At 36.7% G+C, this 24550-nt stretch overlaps 2 protein-coding genes across 9 annotated transcripts in view; one reads left to right on the top strand and one right to left on the bottom strand.

Moving 5' to 3' along the window:
* The window catches only part of SCLT1 (sodium channel and clathrin linker 1), a 24201-nt gene extending 5461 nt beyond the window's left edge, over positions 1-18740 (bottom strand). Inside the window, exons 1-19 of one of the 2 annotated variants that reach the window (XM_071753862.1) lie at positions 18676-18740; positions 18185-18267; positions 17371-17438; positions 17111-17163; positions 16107-16176; positions 15549-15604; positions 15083-15215; positions 14353-14475; positions 13981-14046; positions 13173-13243; positions 10382-10472; positions 10119-10210; positions 8907-9084; positions 8032-8130; positions 6603-6674; positions 5593-5667; positions 5026-5171; positions 3972-4164; positions 2367-2563 (exon numbers count right to left, since the gene is read on the bottom strand). In XM_071753862.1, coding sequence (XP_071609963.1) covers positions 2367-2563; positions 3972-4164; positions 5026-5171; positions 5593-5667; positions 6603-6674; positions 8032-8130; positions 8907-9084; positions 10119-10210; positions 10382-10472; positions 13173-13243; positions 13981-14046; positions 14353-14475; positions 15083-15215; positions 15549-15604; positions 16107-16176; positions 17111-17163; positions 17371-17438; positions 18185-18218 — 1817 coding nt within the window. In that variant the 5' untranslated portion in view covers positions 18219-18267; positions 18676-18740. The other variant, XM_071753863.1, reaches the window with a different exon arrangement.
* C10H4orf33 (chromosome 10 C4orf33 homolog) lies at positions 14367-24550 on the top strand. Of its 7 annotated transcripts, none has more exons than XM_071753866.1 (7): positions 14367-14498; positions 18044-18422; positions 20910-21099; positions 21886-21946; positions 22114-22165; positions 22256-22446; positions 23687-24550. In XM_071753866.1, exons 2-7 carry the CDS (start codon positions 18279-18281, stop codon positions 23784-23786), a joined length of 738 nt encoding a protein of 245 aa, XP_071609967.1. In that variant the 5' UTR covers positions 14367-14498; positions 18044-18278; the 3' UTR covers positions 23787-24550. The 7 variants fall into 7 exon arrangements, with proteins under 7 accessions (XP_071609967.1, XP_071609965.1, XP_071609973.1 ...); XM_071753870.1 differs by lacking the exons at positions 14367-14498; positions 18044-18422 and adding exons at positions 18822-19021; positions 19852-20020; XM_071753868.1 differs by lacking the exons at positions 14367-14498; positions 18044-18422 and adding exons at positions 18823-19021; positions 19852-20020 and having other exon boundaries at positions 20850-21099.

Below are 24550 nucleotides of genomic sequence, written 5' to 3'. Positions count from 1 at the left end.
TTCTTAATCTCAAGATACTCTGCAATTCACTCAATGTACTGCACAGCATGTAGGAAGAAGGAGAAGGAGAAGGCAGTCCTGGCCAATGCTCCATACACAGGCACCAAAAAAGCTCATTCCTCAGAGGCAGATTCTTTACAATTATAAAAAAAGTTTTTAAGTTATCAGTTTAACATTTTTTTATGAGTCAGGGACACTAATAATGAAACAGAAACATTTCAGAAGCAGAAACTGGAATAAAGACACCCAAAATAGCTGCAGTCAGACGACTTAAGCTAAGGAAAGTACTTAAATTTAAAAACAATAAGGCAAGGATTGCCTTCCTCTGAGTACTGGCAATTATAATCCAAGTGAGTATTAAAAGAATTAAGCTGTTCATTTAGTTGTTCAAATATGGTGTGTTTACACTGCAAGTATTTTTTATTCTCTCCCCAGATTTGTGTCTTACTACTAGACACACTAATAGTGACAGATGGTCAGGATTATTGGTTTACCAATTTGTTCACACTGTGTAGTAGTATTAAATTTTATTACTTTTTTATTGGTTAAAGAGCTAGGATTTTAAAAACTCCAAGTGCCTTGTTACATTGAAGTAACTTACCTTTATTGCTGAAGTCAAGGTTTATAAATTGTCTCATGTACAATGTTTTGTAGATGAGGTTTATATTTCTAAAAGAGAAGGGACTTGTGTATAACTATTACTACCCCTTTTCAAGCTGAACTGCACCTTAACTGAGCAATTATCCACGTGTCTAACAGGTCACAGTAATAATCATAGCAAAGTTGAGAGAACTGTTAATAACCTGTCAAATTCTCAAGTTACAAGATCTACTATTTTCCTGTCTGCAGTTTTCAAGATCTATTTGTTGCTCAGTCAAGACAAGGTTGAGTTTTCATCTCAGGAAGATACTAAATTTTCTTTACAATCTCACAGCTTAACAAACCCTCTCAACACCACGGATTTAAGAATGCATGTATGTAGCTATAAGGCTTGGTGATGCTATTTCCTGCATCAAGAAGACTTTCAAGCAGAGCCTGTAATTCAATAGATCTTGCTTACCAGGTATCAGTTTATTATTTAGTGGTCTGGTTGATACTTCTGTGAGAAATACATTCACTACAAAATTATTTAGCTTTTTAAATATTCAGCAACTTTATTTTAGTTCACAATGAAGAAGTAAATTGTCATTCTGTAACTGCACTCAAATGCTATTGCTCTAAGATTAAAATAAATATGAATACTATATATTTGAAATATAAGCAAGGACTTTGCATTGAATAACTATTACTGTGCAACTCAGAAACTGATCTTCATACCAAGTGTATTTTTTACTTATAGCTAGGTATCTGGTAATGCATATAACATGAAAAATAATCTGGTTGTAAATTTTCTAGATAATACTTACAGGTTGTGCTATAGCTACTTGTCACAATAACATTACAGCATCACTGCACAGATTTAATTACAAAATTCCTTATGTCAGTTTAAATTACAACCTCCTAGCAGAGAAAAACCTTCTTTCTATTGCCATTTGCCTTGTTAGGTAAAGCAAATGCCTGATAAAAACTTCTGCTTCTAACTTACACAGAATGTAAAAACATCACATGAAATCATCTTTAAAAGTAACTGACTTTGCTTTTTTACTAGCACCAAAATATCTACTGAAGTCACAAAGAATCCTGCAGACTTAGTATAGACTTCTAATTTTTAATGAGATGAACATTTTTTTCTGTTCTGCTTATCAGGCAGTATTCTCTGAGAGGGGATGTTAAACTATTCCAGGAGCCTTTTAAATGCTGCTGCACAGGCAGTCTCACAGAAACAGGGACATTTTCAAGCCTGCTACCTATTTTTCATGCAGACTCACAAAAGCAGACTTCATCTCAGCTCTGTCTGATTTTCTATGTCAGCATTTTGCTGCAGATAAATAAAGTCTAAAGCTTTTGGTCCAGTATAACAACATCTTTACACTTAACATGAAAGCTTTACAGACAGCAGCTGTTTCACAGACAGCTTTGTTTTGGAAGTCTGCAGCATATCCCTTTTATTTAGGAATTGCTGAACCACATTCAGGATCTAGGTATGAACCTAGAGATGGTGACAGTTTTTGTAGGTTCTTTTACAGAAAATAACAACAGGTTTAAGAGTTTATATTTACCTTAACATAAAACACTTTTGTAGTGTACTTCCCTTCTCTAGTTACTGCATTTACAAAAGAAATACCCTCAATATTTCTTCTCAAAAAGAAGGGTGGTGAGAGGGTGGTATCTAGTCCAGTTTGCACTTCCTTGTTTTCACCAGAAATCTAGTGCCACAAAGTAACTACAAATACAAGTTTCTAGAAAAGTAACAAAATTCTACTTACTTCAGCTTACTGATTGTGGCTTCTGTAGTTTCAGTAAGATTTTTTTTTTCTTTTTTCCACCTGTTTGTTGCTTTTTGCTGAGCCACTAACAAACGTCTAAGTTCAGCAGTGGACTTCTGACTGGTGTCTTCCATTTCCTTAAGTCGAGCTTCATACACATCTTCCTTCACAGCATGCTCATGCTCCATTGTGCTTATCTAGAAAGAAAGACAAATCATGTACAATCAAGTACATCAAAACCTGACTTTTAAACTTTTTTTTTTTTTTTTTACAACACTTGAGTTAAGTTTATAAACGTTTGTTGAAAGCATGCAACATATAATAATTAAACTTGTAACTACATGCTCACAGAGATCCATGTTCCCAGAGCCAATCTAAGCAAACAGTACAACTGACAATAAAGGATAATGAGCTGTGTAAGCTTATTTTTGTAAATAATCTTTATCCTTCTCCCTTGTGTTTTCTCCACAGAAACACATTCTTTCTTTCTCATCTAGCTAAAATGTGCTAGGAGTTTCTTAACTGCATTGAAAATCCTTTGTACATCAGAGGAAAATGAAAGCAAGCAATAAATCTTTGCTGTGACTACAATGGAAGTCTGTCTGATGAAAAATGAGATGGACAAAGATCTGGTTATATCCTTTATAACCATGATCTATCTGCTACTCAATCCTTTGCTTTCAAACTTTGTTTGATCAAAGGGTTCTAGAGTTGGAATAACATTTCCTGTGTATTTGACTGCTTCCTTTATCTTGTGGTGCAAACTGGTAACTGGGTTTGAGATGGTTCCTATTCATAACCTGTGAAACTGCTTGGTGAAGGTGTCTTCATTTCTGCAGATTCTTAGACCCTTTGTCAGTATCTTAACACTCCTGGAGTTAAGAGCAGAGGGTAAAGTACCAGTTTTATATCTGATATGCACAGGCACAGCAAGGATCAAAGCTGTTACTCCCTCCAGAACCCAAAGGTACTCTGAATCTGCTACTGTTGCCTCATTATTCCACCTGCAGTCTGTTCAGGTGCTGTTCATGTTATGGAACACATTCAAAAAGAACAACCATCTTTCTGCTAATTGCCTTGTTTCAGCTATTCATAGAGAAAAATGTTCTCTATCCAGAAAATACAACCACCCCATTAAATTATTTATGAGTTACACACTGCTCTAACAACATGGTGGACACACAGGTAGATGAAGACTCTGGAGTGGAAGTTGTACAGATTCCTAACACATTACAGACAGCAGATAAGGGAAGACCTCAAATTGGAATACGGCAAATCACTTGAAGGAAAATATGTTATAATTGAATCTCTTCATTTCATAAAAAGTGAGGAACATACCAGATGATCTTTCAAGCAGAATTTAATACATACTAAGATACAATGTAATTAGCAGAGATTGAGTTACCCAAAATGTTCTGAAGACACACAATGCTACAACAAAATTCCTCTTAATTAGAAATCAAGAAGCATCATTGAAACTTTCCTTGTATTTCCTTAGTATATCCTTCATATCCTTCTTATATCCTTAATATAAGGATTATTTTCCCTTAGAACTGCTGCCTTATTAAGTCCCATATTAAAATAAAAATAACATCTAAACCATACCTTTAGTTTAGCCTTTTGCTGAGCCTCTATGGCCATTTTTCTCAAGCCCTCCATTTCTTTTTGCAATTGTTCATTCTCTTGCTGAAGTTTTAGCCTTTGTTCACTGATAAAAGCACTATTTTCTCTTTCTGAATCCAGAGTGCTTTGCAATTTAGAGATCACTTCCTGGCAACGAGATTTCTCTTTCTCAGAGCTGAAAGGGAAAAAGTCTTATTGGAACTCAGGAATTGAACAACTACTGTACTAGAGAAAAAAATATACATTGTGACAGATCTTTACTCTGACCCAGTACAGCTGTTGTTCTTCCTGAAAGTTTGTATTGGCTCAGCATGTTTAATGAGCTAGAGCTAGAACTACACACAAGTCAGCAAACAGTTTTATCAAGCTGACAGAATTCATAAAACCAATCTAATACTGCAGCAATCTCAGTAAAATGACAGAAGATTTAAATTTTTATAACATTTCCAGATTTTCAGATGAGGATTGCTCTGGGGAAGCATTTACCATCATCAGAGCACATAAATGACTGAAACTTGTAGAGAATTCTACATTTTTCATGATGGAAACAACCTGGTCTAAAAATGTGTATCATATTGTACTTTCCATCATTGTATTATTGGAACTGCAATAATGTCTGTGAGCTCTGAACACAGATCTGACATTTAGCATGCTATCTAAACATGTGTTCTGCATGTACCAGAAGACACCACATTACAGGGGAGTTGATAAAGTCATAAATTCTGCCTGAATATTTCAGAGTAACATTTGCCACTAACAGTATTTAAAAATGCAGTAAATTTTCATTCCCTTTTTCATTTTTTTGTCAACCAACTGCTTGCAGTTCTCATCTTGTAAAGAAAACCTTTAATTCTATCTGTGTTATCCCCTTTACTTCTTTTATAGTGATTCATAGTTGCCCTTACTGCAGGACTGCAGTATCTCAGTACTGCTCCTGATAGTGGTTAAAAAAGATATAATGAAACACACATTCAACAATTTAATCAGCCAGTAATAATTTCCATTGTTTTTCATTCCAGTTTCTGTTACATCTTACTTGATTTTCAGTTGTTTCAGTTTATTTTCTGTTGTCTGTAGGCTCAGCTGAAGGTCACACTTTCTAGTTTCTGCAAGTAAATATTTCTCATGCAGCTGGTCTAGTTTTCTGTTTTCAGATTCATGTCCTCTGTCTTCCTTGTAAATCTGAAGAATAAACTTAAATGTAAGATCATCTTTACCTAGCACTAGTGATAAGCAGTGTAGTACTGACAAGAAGTCTAGTCACTTCTCATTGCATCCTATTTTCCAGTGTTTTAAAATAAAACTAAAGTTCTCTCATTGCTGCTGGTACTTGGAAAAAAGGTTTTCAAATATTCTGTTTTCACAGAACCCTCTTTTTCAGTTTAATACTGCTTTAAAATGCTTTGCAGATATATATATATATATATAAAAAAATCACCTTAAGATAATATCACATGAAAATTGACAACTAAGAAAATCTACTCAAAAAATACAATAAGAAAATTAAGGGGAAAACACCCACATGAGAAATGGGGAAAAAAACATCTTTTCCTTTTGAAAAGAGATCTTAAGCATTATGTAAAAATGCATGCAATTACCTTACCTTTTCAAGTTCCTCTTCCACTGCTCTCTTTTCTCTGATGGCTCGTTCAATCTGACCCTGTTTTTCTCCACATTCCTATTTTAAAAAGCAATTTTAAAATATATCTAATAAAAAAACCCCTTCCAATAAAAATCAAGGCATGCCAAATCCAAAAAACAACCACTGTCAATGTAATTCTTGCTGTTGGTAAATATACATTTGACTATATTTACCTGCCCATTATTTTCTCTATAGGATCAGTCTCATTCATTATAAAGACTACGAGTCTTAGTTTTTTTAAAAAGGTTTCATTTAACATTTTAAAAATAAATATAATACATAAATAGGTGCCTGTGCACTGAGCTTTTTTGGTCTCTGACATAATGGGTTACCAGTTCCTGGTTCCTTCAACACTATGATTATGTTGCACAGACTCAGGAGCTCTCACATCCTTCACTTCTTCATACCCAACCATAGATATGCAGTACTCAGCTTTTCACACTTTATTTATCCCTGAAAGAAGCAGGGATACTTCAGAAAGCCATAGCATGGGAACTATTTCCTGGAGCACATACTTCCACTGTCAAGATGCCTGTGAGCTATAATAAGAATATGTGTAACTCAAGGAATAAGCTTACAAAAGAGCTGTGTGCATCTGCAGAACAATTATTTCCTGCAGAGGCAGGCAAGTTGTCACTAAGATATGATTGTATATACATAAGGCAAATTTGAACATAAAAAATGAATTTTTTAATTTTATTTATTTTATTTATTTCAAAGGTCCTTTACACCTAAATATGAATCTCTGCATCCAATTGCTTTTGTCAAGCAACATGACAGACACTTTATGTTGCATTGAAGGCTGCAGACATGTTATGTGCTCAACAGTAACCAAGCATAGCCCTAGACAATTACCTGTTAAACATGTCTTACTGGACTTTTATCTGAATTTACCATTTTACTTCATCAACAAAACCAAGAAGTCTCAAATGTTTTGCTACCAAAAATACTTCTATTGCTCAGCACCATACCATCTGAAGAGCTGAAAGTTCTGCTGTTAGTCGGGAAATCTGCACGTTATATTGCTTCTTTGTGGAGTCCACCTGTGATCAAAGCAAAAACAAAACTAAAAAATCAATCTCATTAACTATTTTCCCATCTTCTTCATATATAGTCTACATGTGTGCAGGTATATAAACATGGAAATATATGGGACTGCAGTAACTGACAAATCTTACTACATAAATATTAAACAATGTTTATTATCAATCCATAATACTTTAGCTGAGGGTGTTAAGGAACACAGCTGAAAGTAACACATCACAACAAGGCCTTACACAAAGAGCAGTAAGACTGTCAGAAGGCTGCTGTCCATTAGGTGCAAGATCTTTGCAGCTTGTGCAACAGATATTTTAGATCACATAAAAAAAAAAAATTATTAATAGTTGGAGAAACATGACAACTCAGTTTAAACTTTTCCTTATAATGCTTTTGGTAAGATTCACTTTTACTGACATAGCTTCAAAATAAGAAATAGGTCATGTCCATATTTTGATTACTAAAACAGTGTTTAGATTCACTTCTAACAACTAGAGTGGATATTCTAGTTAATCTGTAGCTCTTGCACCTTCTCTAAATCATGTAAAGCATTTAAATATTGCAGTGCAAGTAACACACACAATTTTTGTCATTCTTTCAGGTAGCTGCCAGGTGGAAGGCACAAACCACCCCTAACCTTATTTTCAGGGTGCTGAAAATTTATGTTCCTCAGAAGATGGACCTTGCTGAGAACCTCCAGGCAGATAAGTCTGTGATTTAACTGAAGATGGGACAGAACATGGAGGAAACTAATTATGTGAGTAGCCTTCTATCAGAAGAGGTTCAATTCTTTCAGGTGCTTTTAACAGTGAGAAAAACCATAAAGAGTCCACGACATTTTTTCACCAAATTCTGGTTTCTAAGTGTGTTGTGATGCTGAGCCTTTTGATTTTTAGCTGTACTTGGTACAAGAGTCTTACTTGTCTAAAAAGGAAATATTTTGAAGTTTTAAGATGGCAAAAAATGACCATGTCCTATCACCAGAGTGTACAAGATAAGCTTCCATTAGCACCTTCCAAGATGAAGCCATGTATCACAAATTAAATACCTTTACACCAATACAAAAGTCAAGCCTGGTGACACACTACTGAACAGAATCTCTGAGACTGAAGTGCCACTCTTTACATCTTTGCAGTGCAGCCTTTTCTGTACCTGGGACCTGTGTCTGCACAGACATCAACACTTCTGGTTCTTGAGAGACTTGAGAGTATCATTTAGTTTGCAAGAATATGTCTAGTAAACACTATGCTGCCTTGCTACCTAGATTATTAAAAGACATCAAAGAAGGCTCATGACCACGTATCATCAATAGTTTTTCATGTTATTTTCATCTTCTCATTTTTTCTAAGCATCATAACTTACTGCCTTTCTAATTCTTGCAGCCACATCTTCTGTAAGTTGAGACATTTCATCTTTCATTTTTTCAATGTCCTCTTCCTTCTGTTTCTCCCCAAAGAGTGCCTAGAAAAAAATAATTTGAAATACTGCTGGTAATATTTCAGTGGTGACATTGCATCTCATACTGAGAGAAGAAACCATAGGCAGTCACTGTTCAGTAAAAGCTTTTTTCCTTTTTTCTTTGGAGTAGCTGACACTATGATGCAACAAGAAAAGAGCAGGTAGAACATTTTGGTGTAAATGCAGATTCTTGTACATCACAACCACAGGATTGTTAGTGTCAGTAGATGCCTTTTTCAAATGGTGAGAATTACAGAAAAAGGTGTAGCAAGGAACCCTTCCTTTGGAAGATGCAAGAAAACCATTGGTGTAGAAGTGTAATAGGAGAAACTATTCTGAAAAGATTACAGAACATAGAATTCTTGGCAGGTGGGATGAAAAAATCCTAGTCCCTTTAGTTTTAGCTCTTTTTTCCTAACCATTAGGATGTTACACATTTGTAACAGAGCCTTCCTTTTTATTCTAAAAGCCCAATTTGTTCATAACTATTCCCTAAGAAACCCTGTCAGAAATTTTTGAAAATCCAGGTCCAGGTACACTGTTGTCACTTAGATCACCTTTATCCAGGCACTCAACATATTCTTTGAAATTGATACTGTATTATAGGTCTAAGTAGTGAATCACAGCTTGCTCTCTCACACATTACTGAAGTTACTACTACAGACATAAAAGAAGTTTGGGTGTGTATGACTGGATGCCTGTAAGAATACACAATCAGGCACTTCACAGCTGTAAGTGATAAAAATATTCTAATATCTAAGATATATCTTTAGTCTTACCTGACTTTTTTGTAGGTTGGCTTCTTCCAAGAGCTGTATGCAGTCTTCAACTTTTGCAACAGCATTATTTTTCTCCCTTCTTAGATTTGCACACTTGGTGTGAAGGTCTCCAATTTGTTTCTCCAGGGCTGTTCTTTCTGTTTGGAGCTCTTCAGCATGTTGGACAGTAACACGTAACCTACAGGGCAGGAATAATTATACTCAATTAAAACCAAGATACTTAATTAAGATACTCTTTCAAGCTAAACTGATGGGAAGTTATTTATTCAGAAGTTGTCAAAAATATATTTCTGGTTATATTTGAGTTTAATATTCATTGAGTCCTAGAAACAGAATTAAAGGAGTTAACTCAGCCATCTAATCTCAGAAGATCCTCAGAAGAATGTTGCTGTCCTGGGACACATCACTGGAAATGTTCTATATTAAAACAGAATAGAACAGCCCCAGAAGGAATAAAGTTTTCCTCTGTGGAGGAAATGGGATAATTGGATGTGGGCAATGAAGTTACAGCAATACCATTAGAACAAGAAAACCACTGGTAATTTTACAACAGTGCAGAAATTCTTCTTGTTTAAATATGATTGTCAGTATTGGCAGGCACAAGAAAGGGCAAGAGAGTCTCAGAGGTAGCCTCAAAAAAAAAATCTCACAAAGTTCCAGAAGTGCTGATGTTTCAATAAAGTGCAGAGCTCTAAACATCCTCAGTGAGCACTTTGGCAACACTTGGGCTGCTCTTTCCTGCAGCCTTGCTTTTTTACTTGCTAACATCTTTATAATTAAACACGCAAAGAAAGACAACCACTATATTTTTGTGGAATTTTGTAGGACCAAAAACTTAGACAAAATAATGACACTAGCTAATTCCTTAAGACATTCTAAAATAAACTTAATAGCTTTCAAAATGCTTAGGCCAGTGAAATTCACCAAGTAGAGGTAGCCACACAGGTCCATGCAATTCCTTCAGGCCCACATAGACACAAGTTTGGTTCTCTAATAATTATTTGGGTTTTGGAGTTACTGAAGAGTCTGCTAATCATGCTCACAAGGCTGTGACCAAGAAAGGAAGATGAAGAGTCACACAGCTATTTCAATCAGAAATTTACAAATTCTCTTAGATACCAGATCATTCAACTAAAAAAAACCAAAAAAAGTAATTGAATATTTTCTCATTTGCATGTATCCTGTTATTAACACTCAGTGAGCTACCTTTACCTGGTTTCTAACTGTTTTATACAAGACTGCAGTTGCTGCAGGCGTTTGTCAGATGCTGTTTCTCTTTGCTGGGCAGATGCTGCTTCTTCTTCCTAGAAAGAACAGAAATATTTTACAGACATCATCTGAACTTCCTCAAACAATTAAAGATACACTAACATAAAACAAGTTAGTCAACAACTTTTGATGAGCTTAATGTCAGCCTTCAGATAACTCTCTAGCCATTCAGTAGCAACATAAAAGTGTTCCTTTCTCTGCAATACCTTTCTCTCCAGTTGGCCTTGAAGCTTCTCTATCAATTTGGTCATTTCATCAACCTTTGCATTTGCTGTCCTCCCATCTGTTTTGGCTTTTCTGTTTAAAAAAAAAAAAAAAAAAGTGTATGAGTTACATTTAAATTACTATAGGGAAAAAAATCTCACTTCATTACAGTTTTGTTAAAATAGCTGTGAGGGACAGTCAGATTTCCTAATACTATTCCAACAGAACAGTAAAACAGAGCAGAAAAGGTTTCCCTTTTCTCTTCCATACAATGTGGCAGTGAGAGAGGAATACTAAATTCATTAAAAAATTTTAAAAATGTCCTGTCTTCCTTAAAGATAGCTTCATAGGAAGGTGTATGTATAGATTAAATATTTGGAAGGACTAGGCTATCAAAAACTCAATAATGTAAATCTAACACCTCAGATGATTAATAGAGAAATCTTTTTCAGAATTTGATTTTACTTTTTAAAGCAATTTGAGTAGGAATTAGAAAAATCATTAACCACTTCTGAAGAATTTAACCGATGATTAATTCTGAAGAGGTTTGACAAGAGGAAACAAAACAGGAAAGAAAAATGGATTAGTTAATGGAAAAGAGATTTCCTGTTCTATAGAAAACTTACTGGAATGAGTAACTCCCCTGCTTCTGGGAGCAGAAAGGCAGAATCCTTCATCTGAGGTGTAACCCAATTATTCAGACTGCTTATTAGACTAAATTTAAAGACCAAGGATTGAATACATGATAAAGTTAAAAAAGAGCAAATGTATTAGATAATCTGGAGCACTAATAGCCACAAAAGAAGCTAGAAAACACTCAGAAAACTGCTAAGAACCAACTTCAAGCACAAATTATTTTTAGAAAGAATAGTTTTGATTTACTGGCATAAAAGACAAGAGAATATCATACATATGAAAATCTTAAAATATACAATCCTACAGTACATACTTAATTTCAGCTTAAATCAGAAATACTGATTTCATCATAATTTCTTTAAAAAGAAAAGAAAAGAAAAAAGATTGTTCCCAGACACATGGTTCACACTGCAAGTCTATAGCTTTGGTTTTACTCCATCTGAATGATGCATCTTTCCTCCTGCAAAAAGTACTGTCAAGTTTATGAGCACATTAAGCTGCTTCCCCCAAAATATTTAAAACCTGCTGTAAAATACAAAAAACCAAAACCCAGCATAAGAATGGAAAAACAATGAAAATAGAAAGAGCTCATAAAACAGAGCAGCTTGAATATTACAAATGCATTTTAAAGACCAGAATCAGATAAAATCCAGAGGTGTGTGTTTAACAAGTGACAAATTGATTCTCTGGATGCAGCTTCTATTCCTCACTGTGCAATTTATCTTTAACATCATCTTGGCAGGTTACCTCTGTTTAAAAGCTTTAAGATTCTGAAATGCAGAAACATGCCCTTGCCATGCCACATTTCTTGCCTAAAATGGAGTCTCCTTTTGACAAAAGGAAGTAAAGATGAGACTAAAGGAAATAAAGATCTATAATTTTGACAAAAACATTTAACTGGCTGCTGAGCCAGAACCTGAAAGATTTAAAGTTTGTTCATTTGTGTTTAGATAAAATCCATTGGGAGTGCTAGAAATGCAGCAATAAACTGAATGTTGACAGCATTTGTTGAATGCCTAAAATCAGTTCAGTTAATGCTAATTGCTTTCATACCCACTGATTACATGAGTCAATGCAGACATCTCTAAGCAAGATGAAAGACTTATAGATGAATGAGATACCAAAACAGTAATTCAATAGAAAACCCTCTGCAAGGGTATGATAATGTTCTTTTGCTTTTCAGAATTAAATAGTAGTATGCACAAGCAAACTTCAAGTGATAAATGAGTTTGGAAATACTTCATTGTAGCATATATCCTGAATTCTACCTTAAACCTTGATTGCTTCCCACAACATTCTCCTCTCAAAACACACTATTTTTTGAAAAACCCTTTTTTCCTGGAAAAAATTTTGGCTAGTAAAAATGAGAGGTGCTAGCAAGTCACCCTCAAATACACATCTTCAAGTTGTCACTAAATTCAAAGGGAAATTTAATAATGAAACCAAAATTATACAATAAATTTTAAGCTTATATTTTTAAAAGCTTATTTAAAGCTTTAGGTAACATTCTTTTAAAACATTCACTGGTTAATAATGAAACCATTTCCTTTTTATTGCCAGTCCACAAATTACTGAAATTGCATTTTAGTTTGACCTCAGCCATCACTAATTAAAAGAGGCAACAGATACAATAAACTAGCATGGAACAAAATATGGCTGCAAACACAACTAATCATGAAATTGTGTCACAGGTATTTTTCTCATTTTCCTGCAGGAATATAATTAATGCTTCTGGTACCTCCAGCTTCCAAAGAGCCTATGGTTTAGACCTTTGAGAAACAGTGAATGGAAAAATTATGAAAAACATTAAATCTTGAAACTACTTTGAACATTCAGATTCCAAAACTGTCATGCCTGATTATGTAACTGGATTTTGAGGAAATTGTATTCTAACCAAAAACCTTTATCTTCAGAGCCAGCTTTGTTGTGGAACTGACACTTTGTTCCTTTTAAATCAAAGGTCCAGTGCTGAATATTTCTTGAAATAGCTGAACCAAACAGTAATGATGCAAACATTTGTAACAAACTTAAACTGAAAACATTCTAACTATCACTATCCAGTCAATTTGCAGCATAAAAAGGCCCATGATACAGGAGTAGATGAGACAGAAAAGCTGTAGAAATATGCAACATATGTTTTAATTGCCTGGTTTATACCTCAGCTGTTTTCGTAGCTGCTCGAGTGCCACATTCTGTTCTGTTACAGTTTTCAGAAACTGTTGATTGCTCTGCAAAATAAGAGAGATGTTTGTAACATGTTTCTTCTCATATCTGGCTTGTATTTTAACAAGAGATCAGATGTGAGAAAAAAAAAAGGTTCCAGTGATAAAGACAGGAGAGAAGATCAGGAGTCCTTTTTGCACTGCATGAAAGACAAACTGTAATCAAAAATCACACAAGAATCATGTCTTTCAGAGAAGTGGCTGTGCAGCCAGAAACTTTGCCTCATTTTTTCTACTATAATAAAATTATTTGTCAGTGCTGGAAGTCCCAGCTTAGAGACTCAGAAGTCTCCCAGTGTAAGGATACAGATGAGACACTAGATGATGATTAGAGCTCAGAAAATTGCCTGCAAAGGTCAGTGACAAAGGCACTGAAGCCAGCAGATGAATTGATAAACACGTGGTGTAACAGACGTCATCAGGTAATTTTTTCCTTTGTGAAAATGGTTTTCAAAGCATGGCAGAGGCACACTCACCACATGCTAAAATTCAAGTGTAAGATTAGCAGTGACTCAGTGAAGAAAGGGCTCATATAGCACTAGGACCTAACCTCTCAGCCACTCAGTGTTTGGTGTTCTGAAAAAAGCCATTATTTATTGATTGTTCCCTGGAGAAGTCTGCACATCTGAGTGCAACAATTTCTCTTTCATCCAGGTATGTATGAAGCACTTTTTGCTTTCCTTTGTATTTTGGGGCTCTGGTAGGAAAATGAAGAATTTACCAGGTCAGAGGGTTTTACTTACCATCTCTATTTTCACATTGGCTACATGCAGTTGCTCAGTCAACTGTTGAAAGCCAGTCAGTTGCTTCTAAAAGAAGAAATCAGAGTTTTTTATAATCATCTTTATCATAATGACAGTATAGTTGGAGTTTCAACTGAAAATATTTTCAAAAAAATTTATAAGTTGCAGGAAATTCAAGTTGTAGATTTTAATTGGGTTGCTTTTTTGCTTTTAGCTGTTGACCCCCACACCTGCCACTCAGCTTTAGATGACTATTATGGGAAATAAGAGTACTGGTAGGACCCCTGTTACTTCAGTTTGACTACACATAGAAACAGAATCACCGCAGGACAGAAAAACTTTCCAAAATCAACAAAAAAAGAAGAAAATTACTTTTTGCTTTTGCCTTTCAGCCACGTGAATCTGTGTTTCAGCCATGCGCTCCTGGTACTGCTGCTGGAGCCGGTCGTGTTCCTGTAACACCGTCTGCCACAGCTCCACTGCTTGGTCTTTTTCCTGTGGCACAGAAATAGTTTGCAGTAAGTATTCCATTACAGCATATTTACCCTTCTGTCATTCTCTAAAAAGACAAGCCTTAACTTCTGGTTTGAAGAAATGCTGTTTTTCTCTACTACAACTACGCAGACAAAATACAAAATTTGGATGCAGAAGAACAGGCTACAAGCAAACTGCAAGTTTTTAAAATATTTTTTACAGCTTGAGCTTTTAGAGGTATTCACTAGCTCTATGATAAATACAATATTCAAATGCAAAAATTCCTCTGACAAGTTAACTTCACCTTAATCATATGCAATAGGATTGATACATAATTTTAATAAGCTCAAAAAAGTCTCCTTATCTTTTCAGATTTAAATATTAGTCTCCTTACATCACATTAGAATGTTTTTTATTAAAACAAGGTACTGAAAAAAATGGAATTGAACGAAGTATTTACTTAATTTCCTGCTCAGGAATTAAATGCAAAGATCAAGTCAACTAAATAAACTTACAGGCACAAATTAGTATAAAAATCTTTCTATATGAACAAGGAAACAGAACAGCTTCACCTCATCTGCCAAGGCACAAGAGAAATAAAACAGTACAAATATTTCATCTCACACACTTGACTTGTCAGCTGTAGTTGTTCTTGGAGGTTTCTCACTATTTCTTCATCTCCAACAATATCACTTCCTAGAGGCAGGAAAGGAAGAGCCTCCAGCTGCTTCTCAACAGCCTCTCTCAACTCTGCATGCAGCCTGAAAGTCAAAGAACTAAGTTCTGCAAACTGAAGTATATCATACCTTCAGTCTGTACATTATTTACTTCTAACTCATATTTAAATCTGTTAAGCTCTAGATACATATCAGACAATTAGAAATAGTTCATTATCTCCTTCATTTAGAGATGTGGTTAAAGCTCCTAAAGCTGATGTTCAGATCTGGATTGAGCACTTCAAGACTCCAACATTAAGCTCGTGAGAACTTCAGCTATTACGTAGATTTGAAAGATTTTAAGGTCTAGAAAAAACCTCTTTAAGCTTTAGAGATGAAGAAAGCCAGCAGTAGTAACAGGGCAATGCAGTTATTTACCTTTCATTTTCATTGGTGACTTCTTCAAATTTTTTTCTCATCTCACACATTTGTACCTAACACAAAATCAAATTTTTTGTTGATCACATGGAGCATTGAAAAGTTTCGTTTTTCTGTGGTTGAAAGGACAGTCCCCCCTCCACCTCAACTTCTGTGGCAATAAACATTTAAAGCATTGTTTCAATCTGAAGAATTATTAAGAACAAAGAAGCCTGGCTCTTGTAGAACTGAGCTGGACTGCATGGCTTGTAAAGAAAGGGGTAAACTGCTGTCTCATCTGAACCTCACTGAGGAAAATATCTGCAACCGTATCAGAACATCTGGAGAAATAAACCAAGAGTGTTTTATTTCACAACAGACAGTAATCTGCAATTTGGATCATGCCCCAAACCTGTCATAGAAAGCTCTCTGTTTATGCATTTGTGGCAGACTGACAGTCCAAAAGTTTGTTAAGTAGGCACAGGCACAGTTGCCTTTATTGACAAAAGCTAATGGCCTAGCTATTAATGCTATAAAATACTAAAAACATAGAGTCTAAAGTGGTAGGAACATCCATACCTTATACAGCTGCAGCTGCTCTCTCATTTTTTCCAAGTGTTTATCATGCTCTGTGATGAGAGTTGACAACCTAAAACATTGAAAACCATGCTGGGAATAAATTTCATAAATGCTGAAACATTGTTCTAATAATTAACTATTTTAAATGAATTTGTAATCTAGAGAACAGAACAAAACAGTCACTTTTATTTCTGAGCTCAACATTCACGTGAATCAAATGAACAAGTGTAATTAGTATTTTTAAAGTATGGTCATTAGCAGCAGATTTCCTGTGTAACAGAACTAGAACATGGAACATTGTCAAGGAGCATTAATACAACATTAATAATTCATATAAAGAATCCCAAACAACTGAAACCTAGAGATTTTATTGCTACTTTCACATACAATAGAAAAGTGGCCAACAAAGTATAGTCATGTAGTTTTACTTATATGCTTCTTTCTTTCTACTATTTTTGCAACTGGTAGTAATTCCCTGAAAATCCTATCATAGTCTAGAGCAGTAATACCTCAAAGTTAATAAGAAGAGATAAATTAATTTTATAACAGGAAATGACAACAATTACTAAGCCATTTACAAGCAGGAAACCATTAGTTGGAGGCTGTCAAATGAGCTTTTCAAAAAACATCCAACTGACCTCAACAGAGAGCAGTTACCTGTGTTACCTAGATGAGTATAGTCAAACTTTTTTTGTTAATTATTTTTTCTAACTAATTTGTCTAACTAATTTTGTTAATTATCTCAAAACAGACTAGAGAACTCCTTCATTAATCTCTCATTTCTTTTACAGAATGCGAAAGAAAAGTTATATTTAATTTACTGAATAAATGGAATAGTGTCTAAAACCAACTGCTACAGGAAGACTTTTGCAGACTCCCTTCACAAGTTCTCAGAGCTGTGCATATAAGACCAGGCTCACCTGGATATTTACACTTTTAAAAGCACATGACAATTTCTTTTGAGTACTTTCTACTTTTTGCACTTATCATTTGGAATCAGTTACCTTTGGTCCATTATCCTGGATCCTGAGATGCCATCACCACCAGCAGCATTTTTCTGTAATGGTATACTTTACATATTAGTACTTGCATATGACTGTATGTAATTTCAATTTTTTGTATGCAATTCAAAGCTGTTGGTCTGCCTATAGTGTAATCATACACAATATGCCACTTGATTACTTTCAGGTTTATGTCAAAAAAATCCTATGTTCAAAAAATCCATCACAAAAAATCCTACTTCTTTGTCCCTGATTTCACATACCTGCTCAGCAGTAGTTCTCAGAATCTCATCTGTTTCATACTGTCCAAATGCCATATTTAGTCTCGGATCTGAAAAATAAAGTTTGAGAATCATAGCTACATCATGGGCCATTTTTTAAATATTGCTGTTCTCTTTTATAATCTTTTAAAAAGGAAGTTTCTGCCTATAGAACCAAGAAACACATACACATCTTTCTTATTAATGAGATCTAAGTGTAACAAATCACATTGTGTTTACAATTCAGTTATCTGGGTGTTTGATAACCTGTTGTTGAGAACTCAACCTTGCAGCAGTTCTAAATAAACTTTCAACAAACTTCTGTCAAGAGAACTTCTCTGATAAGTGGTTCTGAGCACTCAAGCATATGCAGAAGAGATGCAGACAAGAATAAGAGATCTGTGTCCCGGTTTGAGAGGAGCAGGATAGAAAAACCCTGTGTGGGACAGCCCCGCTGATAATGAGCATCAGCTGAGAGGGTGGGTCAGGTGCCCCTAGTGGACTAATCACAGTATTCCATCCCATGGTTCTCACTATAAAATGTCTCCCAAGAGAACACTCCGGGTTTTCTCTGCCTGTTGGGGTAGTTAGGTTAAGGTCTGCTTGCCCCTGCTCCTCCTTTCCTTGCCGCAGAAGGACACAATTCACCGCCAGTCCTCGCCTTTTACTTTCCCAGGTAAGACAAGCTTGGGGGCTGTCAGACTGTCGCGAACTGTCCCTGAGACCCTGGCTTCGGGCACCCCCATCCTCCGCCCAGTCCCGGTGGCACCGGGGGCAGTCAGGCAGCCCAGGAAGGAGCCGCTTGCAGAGACCTCACCTGGCTCTTCCTCGCTGCCGAACCCAGTGGCCATGTTCCCGTTGGAAAGCTTCACTCCTCCTCACTTTCCCTCCTGGGAAAGCCTGCTAAGGCAATGAAAAGCCGGTTACTTCAGCCGCTCGCCACCCCCGGAGTTTCACTTCGCTGGCAGAGAGCGGAGCGGAGAGCCCGGGGATGGGCAGAAACTGCAGGGGCCCGGGGACCGGCTCCCCTCACCCAGCGGTTCACGTTTCTTTCGGTAAATGAAGAGCTACGGCTTTGTGTGTGTGTATATACACATATATGTGTGTCTGTGTGTATATATATGTGTGTGCTTGTATATATACACGTCTGTGTGCCTGTGTATATATATATATATATATTTTTATATATATCTGTGTGTGGCAGTATCGAGCCCGCCTGAGGGAGGCAGAGCTCCCCCCTCCCCCCCCCCCCCCCACCGTCACGCGCCTCGGCGACCGTTACCCCGCCGCGCGCCCCTAACGGCTCACCCCGCCGCGCGCCCCTCTCCTCCCTTGCCGTTGCCGCCGCCCGCGCTCCCGCGGGTCACGTGGCGCCTCAGAGCCGCTGCGCGCGCGCGTCCGTTGGCGATCGTGAGGCGAAATAGGGGAGGAGGAGTGTGAGGTGTGAGCGCTCCGCTGGGTGCGGGCAGCGAGGAAGCGGCTGTGAGGTGTCACTCGGGAAGCCCCCCAAGCAACCTGGGGGTTACACACGAGCGCGTCCGCCATTAACTTCTCCTCAGGAAACGCCGCCGCTCTTTGTGACTGGAGCGGGGGAGGCGTAAGTGAAACCGGGAACGGTTTCGAGTCCTCCCGGAGCTTGTGCCTGCATCGACTGGTGAGGTCTTCACTACAGTAAAAGCTGCTCTTAGTCCGGCTTCCAGTTTTTGCCGTGTTCCTATGAAACAACTAAAAGCACCAGTATAATTACTTCCTGCTTGCTTTTCTCCTCGTTACCAACCCCTGCCTACAGGCCTGGGGCTGGAAGGCAGAAATCCCCTCGCTGAGGAGAGGCAGGAGGGGGTTAGGGTGGCAGCAGCAGCAGCTTGCTCCTTGCTGGGGTGGTCTTGAGCCCCTCAACCTCCTGCTGTCAGCTCTGGAGCTTAAGGACATCCAGGGTGAGATATTTTAAATATTTGAGGAAGTAGTTGCTGTGAAACTTTCATGTAGTGTTTCCGACTTTCTGCAGTTCATTAAAAACTGGTTGAGTTGAGGTGTTAAAAGGCAATTAAAGGTGCCTCCTTGCTTTTTTAGATGACTTTTACACCGCTGTTGTTTGTTGGTGTTTTTATTATTGATGAAAAGCATCCTGGTAGCCAGGCTGGCTGGGTCTGTGTGATCTAATAAATTTGGACCAACAGCCATTTGGAAAGTCATAGATCTGCTGTCACATTAATTGGACAACTTTAGCACTAGGTAGATCTCTAATAAGCTTTTATTAGAGTTGAGTGTTTTGCAATTTTCCATATTACCTTGTTTCTTTTTAAGATTGCATGCTCTATTCAAAAGTAATACCTGTTTACACCAATTAGCTAAATCTTCAGTGTCTTCATTTCAGTACACTGTAAGTTGTCTGTGCGGGGGTTAATTTTTACAAAAAACTCATCTGTTTCTCATACATAGAAATGTGTGATGCAACTTGTCTCATGTTCATTTTGCACACTACAGTTACAGTAGTGTCTGAAGTTCTTCAGCAGCATCTGTTGTTTTACAGCTGTATTTTAAACTTTTATGTGACTCTTCATGATTGAACGTTGTGCCCAAGAAGCTTCACATTCCTTACTTGTCAGGAATTGTAGAAGCGAGTTGTGTAATTCTCCCTGCATTGAACATTTTCGTAGGTTAATTTGCTTATGAATTAAAAACAGAATAATAGAAGGAAGTGCTGACTTTAAAGTGTGTAATGTTAATTCAGTGGCATGGGATAAAATGGGTTCATAACACTACTAGTGTTTTACATAAAACATGTTTTATTTATGTTTTGTTTACATAAAATGTTTTATTTATATTTTGTGTAAGGGCAAGGCTATAGTATACAGGGAAGTGTGATATGGTTACATTGTTATACACTAACACTTCATGTTGATAACATCTGCAGAATGTAGTACTTTTTGCTTACCTTTCTGTGAGCCCAAGAAAATGAGTGTCTGGGTAGAGATAAAATAAATTAAAATACATAAATAAGCAAATAAAAATAAAATAAATAAAATAAACATAAAATAAACAAATTGAGAGCTCAGTGTGTTTGACAATATGTGCTTGCAACTTTTCTCAAAATCCTGTAGTTTGACTGGTTTGCAATGACCACGAAGGCAAGTTTTATCTAATTTTCACTTTCTTGCATCTCAGATTCACAGAAGTTTTTTTGTCAATCTGTGTTTCTCATATTACCAAATCCAAAAATGTAGTGGAGATTTTGTTTTGCTTACCTGTTCTCGGTAAATAGTTCTGGTGGTTTTGGAAGGTGTTTAGGTACATAGTTGAAGTGCCTTGGGCTTGGTGGTACTTCAGAGTTACTCTGTAACCATGCAGATGTAAAAACCTATGGAAAGCTTCATGTAGCTGTTTATTTAGTTGCTTTGGAAAACAACTATTCCAACCACTCTTGTCCCTAGAAACCTGATTTGGTCCTTGTCTTAATGCCAAAGTGCTTTTTTTCTATCCAGGCAGTGTAGTTGGTGCAAAAATGGAGTTTGAGATATGTGACAAACTTCTCATTTATGTAGTGCACGAAGATGGAGTTTGCAATTAAACACACGTGGGATGGGTTACCTGTGAGCCATGAGCCAGTAAGGATTGTGCTGAAGCCAGACAATTCAGGACTGATAATGGAAGTTAGTGCTCCCTTTTTTAATGACCCTCCAGCACCACTTGGGGAGCCAGGGAAACCTTTTAATAGACTGTGGGACTATGAAGGTAAGTGTAACTGTTGTGCTGAAAATATATCTGATTGTGTAGACAGGGATGTTCCTCTGTAGTTAGTATGCCTGGTCTAAAAAGTTTTTTTTCAAACTGATTCAAGGATTTTTAGTGTATGATGTCTAATTGAATTTGGTTTCTGGGGTCACAGTACTATTTTGGAAGATCAGATCTGAAATGTAAAAAACTTCCTTTATGTGGGAAACTGCACTAGGAGAGAACTTAATAATAATCACTGCCTTACTCTTGAACAGGTCCTTAAGTAACAATGTGAAAGGTGATTCAGCAGTCACCTGGCTTTCAGGTACACCTGGAACTGTAATCCCCTGTCCAAAGTATCAGCCATCTAGAGGGAAAATCCATTTAAGACCTGAAAGCTTTGTTACTATTTCAGAGGTGTAGCAGTCTGAGGTGGTAGATGCAGTAGCTGCATGCTGATGCTTTCCTTGCTTACAGAGAGCTCAGATGATAGACCTGACATTTTTCCTCCTGCACAAAGAGGAGTGTTTCCAAAAGTGGAGTTGGAAAAGTAAATAGAATTAGTGCAGGGCTTTTTAATGGCCATCACCACAAAGAGCCTCATAAGGAACAACTCTTGGTGTTAAGAGTTTTGGCACAGCACTGCAAATAGTTAGGAAGCTGTAAGTGGCCTGTGCTATGCCAGGGTTTGTCTGGCTGTGCACCTGCTAAATATCGTGGAAATACAAATGTTTTAGTTGGAGAGGAATGTCTTGGGATATTACAAAATAGTTAATCTAAAATACTGACGGGTTGTTTTTTCAGTTGTAGAAGCATTTTTCCTGAGTGACAGAACGGAACAGTATTTAGAAGTTGAGCTTTGTCCGTAAGTACAGCACTCTGAAAAACTCACCAATGTTAATTTCCATTCTTCTAATGCTTATAGATGTAAGAGGAACACTGGCTACAGAAATGGTTCCAGGATGTACATATTTGTGGCAGAGCAGTAGACTAAGGATGTAATTTTGAGAAAATTGTGCTCTGTTTTGACAGCCACGGACAACACTTGCTGCTGCTGCTTTCTAGTAAAAGAAAAGTATGGAAAGTAAGTGATAAGTATATTCATAATGTATAGGAAAACTGGTTTTAGGTAATAGTTGCCTGATTGGAAGATGTGTTTTTTCCTCCTTAATAGGATGAACTTCCATTAAACTTTGAAGTGACCAGAATGAACACCAAATGGGAGGGTAAAGCTCATCTTCCTTGGAATTATTTTCCACCATGCACTAACAAGTTCAATGCATTTGCAATTCATGGCTCAGGAGAAGAGAGAAAATACGAAGCTCTTCATCCTGTACCACCACAAGAAGGACAGCAACCAGATTTGTAAGCATGAAATTTGCTGTTTTGGAATATAGTTGCATTCTTGAAATACTAGAAGGCTAATCTGGTTTTCAGATTGAGTGCCACTAGTATTTTAATTTTACTGCTTAGCCCCAGATCCATTGGCACTGTACTTTATATAAAGCACTGTGGCAGATAGCTGTAATTAGTGCTTGATTTCTGTTAAACCCTAGGTGCACAGAAAATTATGCATTCAACACCACTGGCATCTGTTTTATCACCTTCCTCAGCTAAATCATGGATAGGGTGTTCTACCTTTTTCCTTGCCTCTAGCACCTTCTGAAATCCCATTTAGTATTAATTTCACCACATTTTCCAGCGAGTCTTTTTTTGTCTCCCCTACTGTTCTAAACAACCTTCCCTCTACAGAAGGCTCCATATCATGGAAAAATTTGAGAAGGTAAACTGAAAAGTATAATAGAAGGATACCCAGGATAAATGGAAAAACAGAATGTCTTGATTTTTAATTGTACTTTGGGTCTGTGACTGAGGCTGCCATGCTTTTATATTAATGAACTAGATTTAGAGGGTATAATTCTTATGCCAACTGGTTACTCATTATACAATGATAACCAAGGAAGGTAAATTTTAGTTAAGTTACCCTTTTTTGCCTTAAAAACAATTGTTTATGAAAAAAAAATCTAAGCTATTGGTAATAAAATACATTATCTTTCAACGTTTTGTAAGAAATATACTTTTATTTTCCTGTTGTAAACTGGAGACTGTTAAATATTCTTCAGGAAGGAATTCTCTTTCTGTTTATAGTAGCCCTTCCAAAAAAACCCTGATATTCTCAGAAATGGGTAGCAGATGAAATTACAAGAAGCTTCCTCTTGCTTCTGTCATTGGTCATAGTTTGTCTTTGTACAATTTTTTGTTGAGTTTTAAACTTTTACTTTGAGTTCAGGTAAGGCATAAAGGAGGATATTGTTCTCTTCTTGTTCTGACTGCAGTTCTAGGCAGCATAAGTTGAGTGAATTTAAAAGGTGAGCTCTTTATTAACTCCATTTTGAGAATTTTGCCCTGTGTTTTGCAGTACAACACTTTCAGAAATACAGAAATGTTGTTTGTTTATGAACTCAAGTTTTGAGAAATGAACACATGGCATGTCCATTACATTCCTATCCAAGGAAATCTGAAAACAACCATTTATTAAACCTACTATGAATACTGCCTTTTATGGCACAAAGAGTTCCAATCTTTCTGTTTCTTCTCTTTGCAGTCATCGTCTGGAATTTTTTAAATATTTGAACCTGAAAGGACTAATGGGAGAAGACTGGAAGCAGCCTGAATCAGATTTATGGAAGTCTCTCACTCATTAAATGGATGGGGACATAAAATCTTGTAGCATTAAGGTTGGATGAAGCTATATGGAAAGAACTTAATTCTGAGCAGAGTTTGTAAATACCAAATCTCCTTCTACCAATGAAGTGGAAAAAATGTGCTAAAGTTACAGCTATGTTTTAATGAGACCTCTAAGCCTGATATTATCTGGTTTGGAATATTTCCATTTCTTGGAGATGGTGCATTTCTGCTGCATTTTTACTGCTGCTTTGTTGTTTCTTTGCTGTGAAATGAGATGCTTAAATACCTTATATGCCTAAATTTTTAGATTGCAATCAAGAGAATCTTCTTGGGAACAGAGAAGAACATAGATATCAAGGCATTTTGTGACCCAGCACTGTGGTGCAAGATGTTGTGGAGGTGTAATACTCCCCTTTCCTATATCTTTCTATAACTGAATTTTTCCCTTGCACAGTGCTGAAGGGGGACACTTCATCTGTATTAGTTCATTAACAGACCTCTCTGCTTCAAATTCAGTTTGGAATCCTGCCTCTTTGAATATCTCAGTGCAATTAATATCTGAGCTGGAATGTGACTACAGAGTTTTGTTTGGCTTTAGCTTTCTTCTTTGTACTTGGTTTTATACAATTATACTTGCAAATTTAAAGATATTAGGCTTTTTCAGATGCAGACACTGGCATGTCAGGGTACTCAGTCATCCAATTGGTTTTCTTCTCCTAATTAAATGTTATAGATTCCTTGCAATAAAGTGCCACCTGTTGAAAATTGTTTATACATCAAA

Source organism: Heliangelus exortis, chromosome 10 (assembly GCF_036169615.1).
Source record: "Heliangelus exortis chromosome 10, bHelExo1.hap1, whole genome shotgun sequence".
NCBI classification, from domain to species: Eukaryota; Metazoa; Chordata; class Aves; order Apodiformes; family Trochilidae; genus Heliangelus; species Heliangelus exortis.
The sequence above is the reverse complement of the archived record's forward strand: the minus strand, read 5'-3'. Positions and strand labels throughout refer to the sequence as shown.

Bases quoted from the DNA above. Each gene is read 5' to 3' on its own strand.
- C10H4orf33 (XM_071753866.1), top strand. From the start codon at position 18,279: ATGAAAAGCCGGTTACTTCAGCCGCTCGCCACCCCCGGAGTTTCACTT. The intron at 18,423-20,909 runs GTAAATGAAGAG...TCATTTATGTAG, and splicing joins AGCGGTTCACGTTTCTTTCG to TGCACGAAGATGGAGTTTGC. The intron at 21,947-22,113 runs GTAAGTACAGCA...CTGTTTTGACAG, and splicing joins TTAGAAGTTGAGCTTTGTCC to CCACGGACAACACTTGCTGC.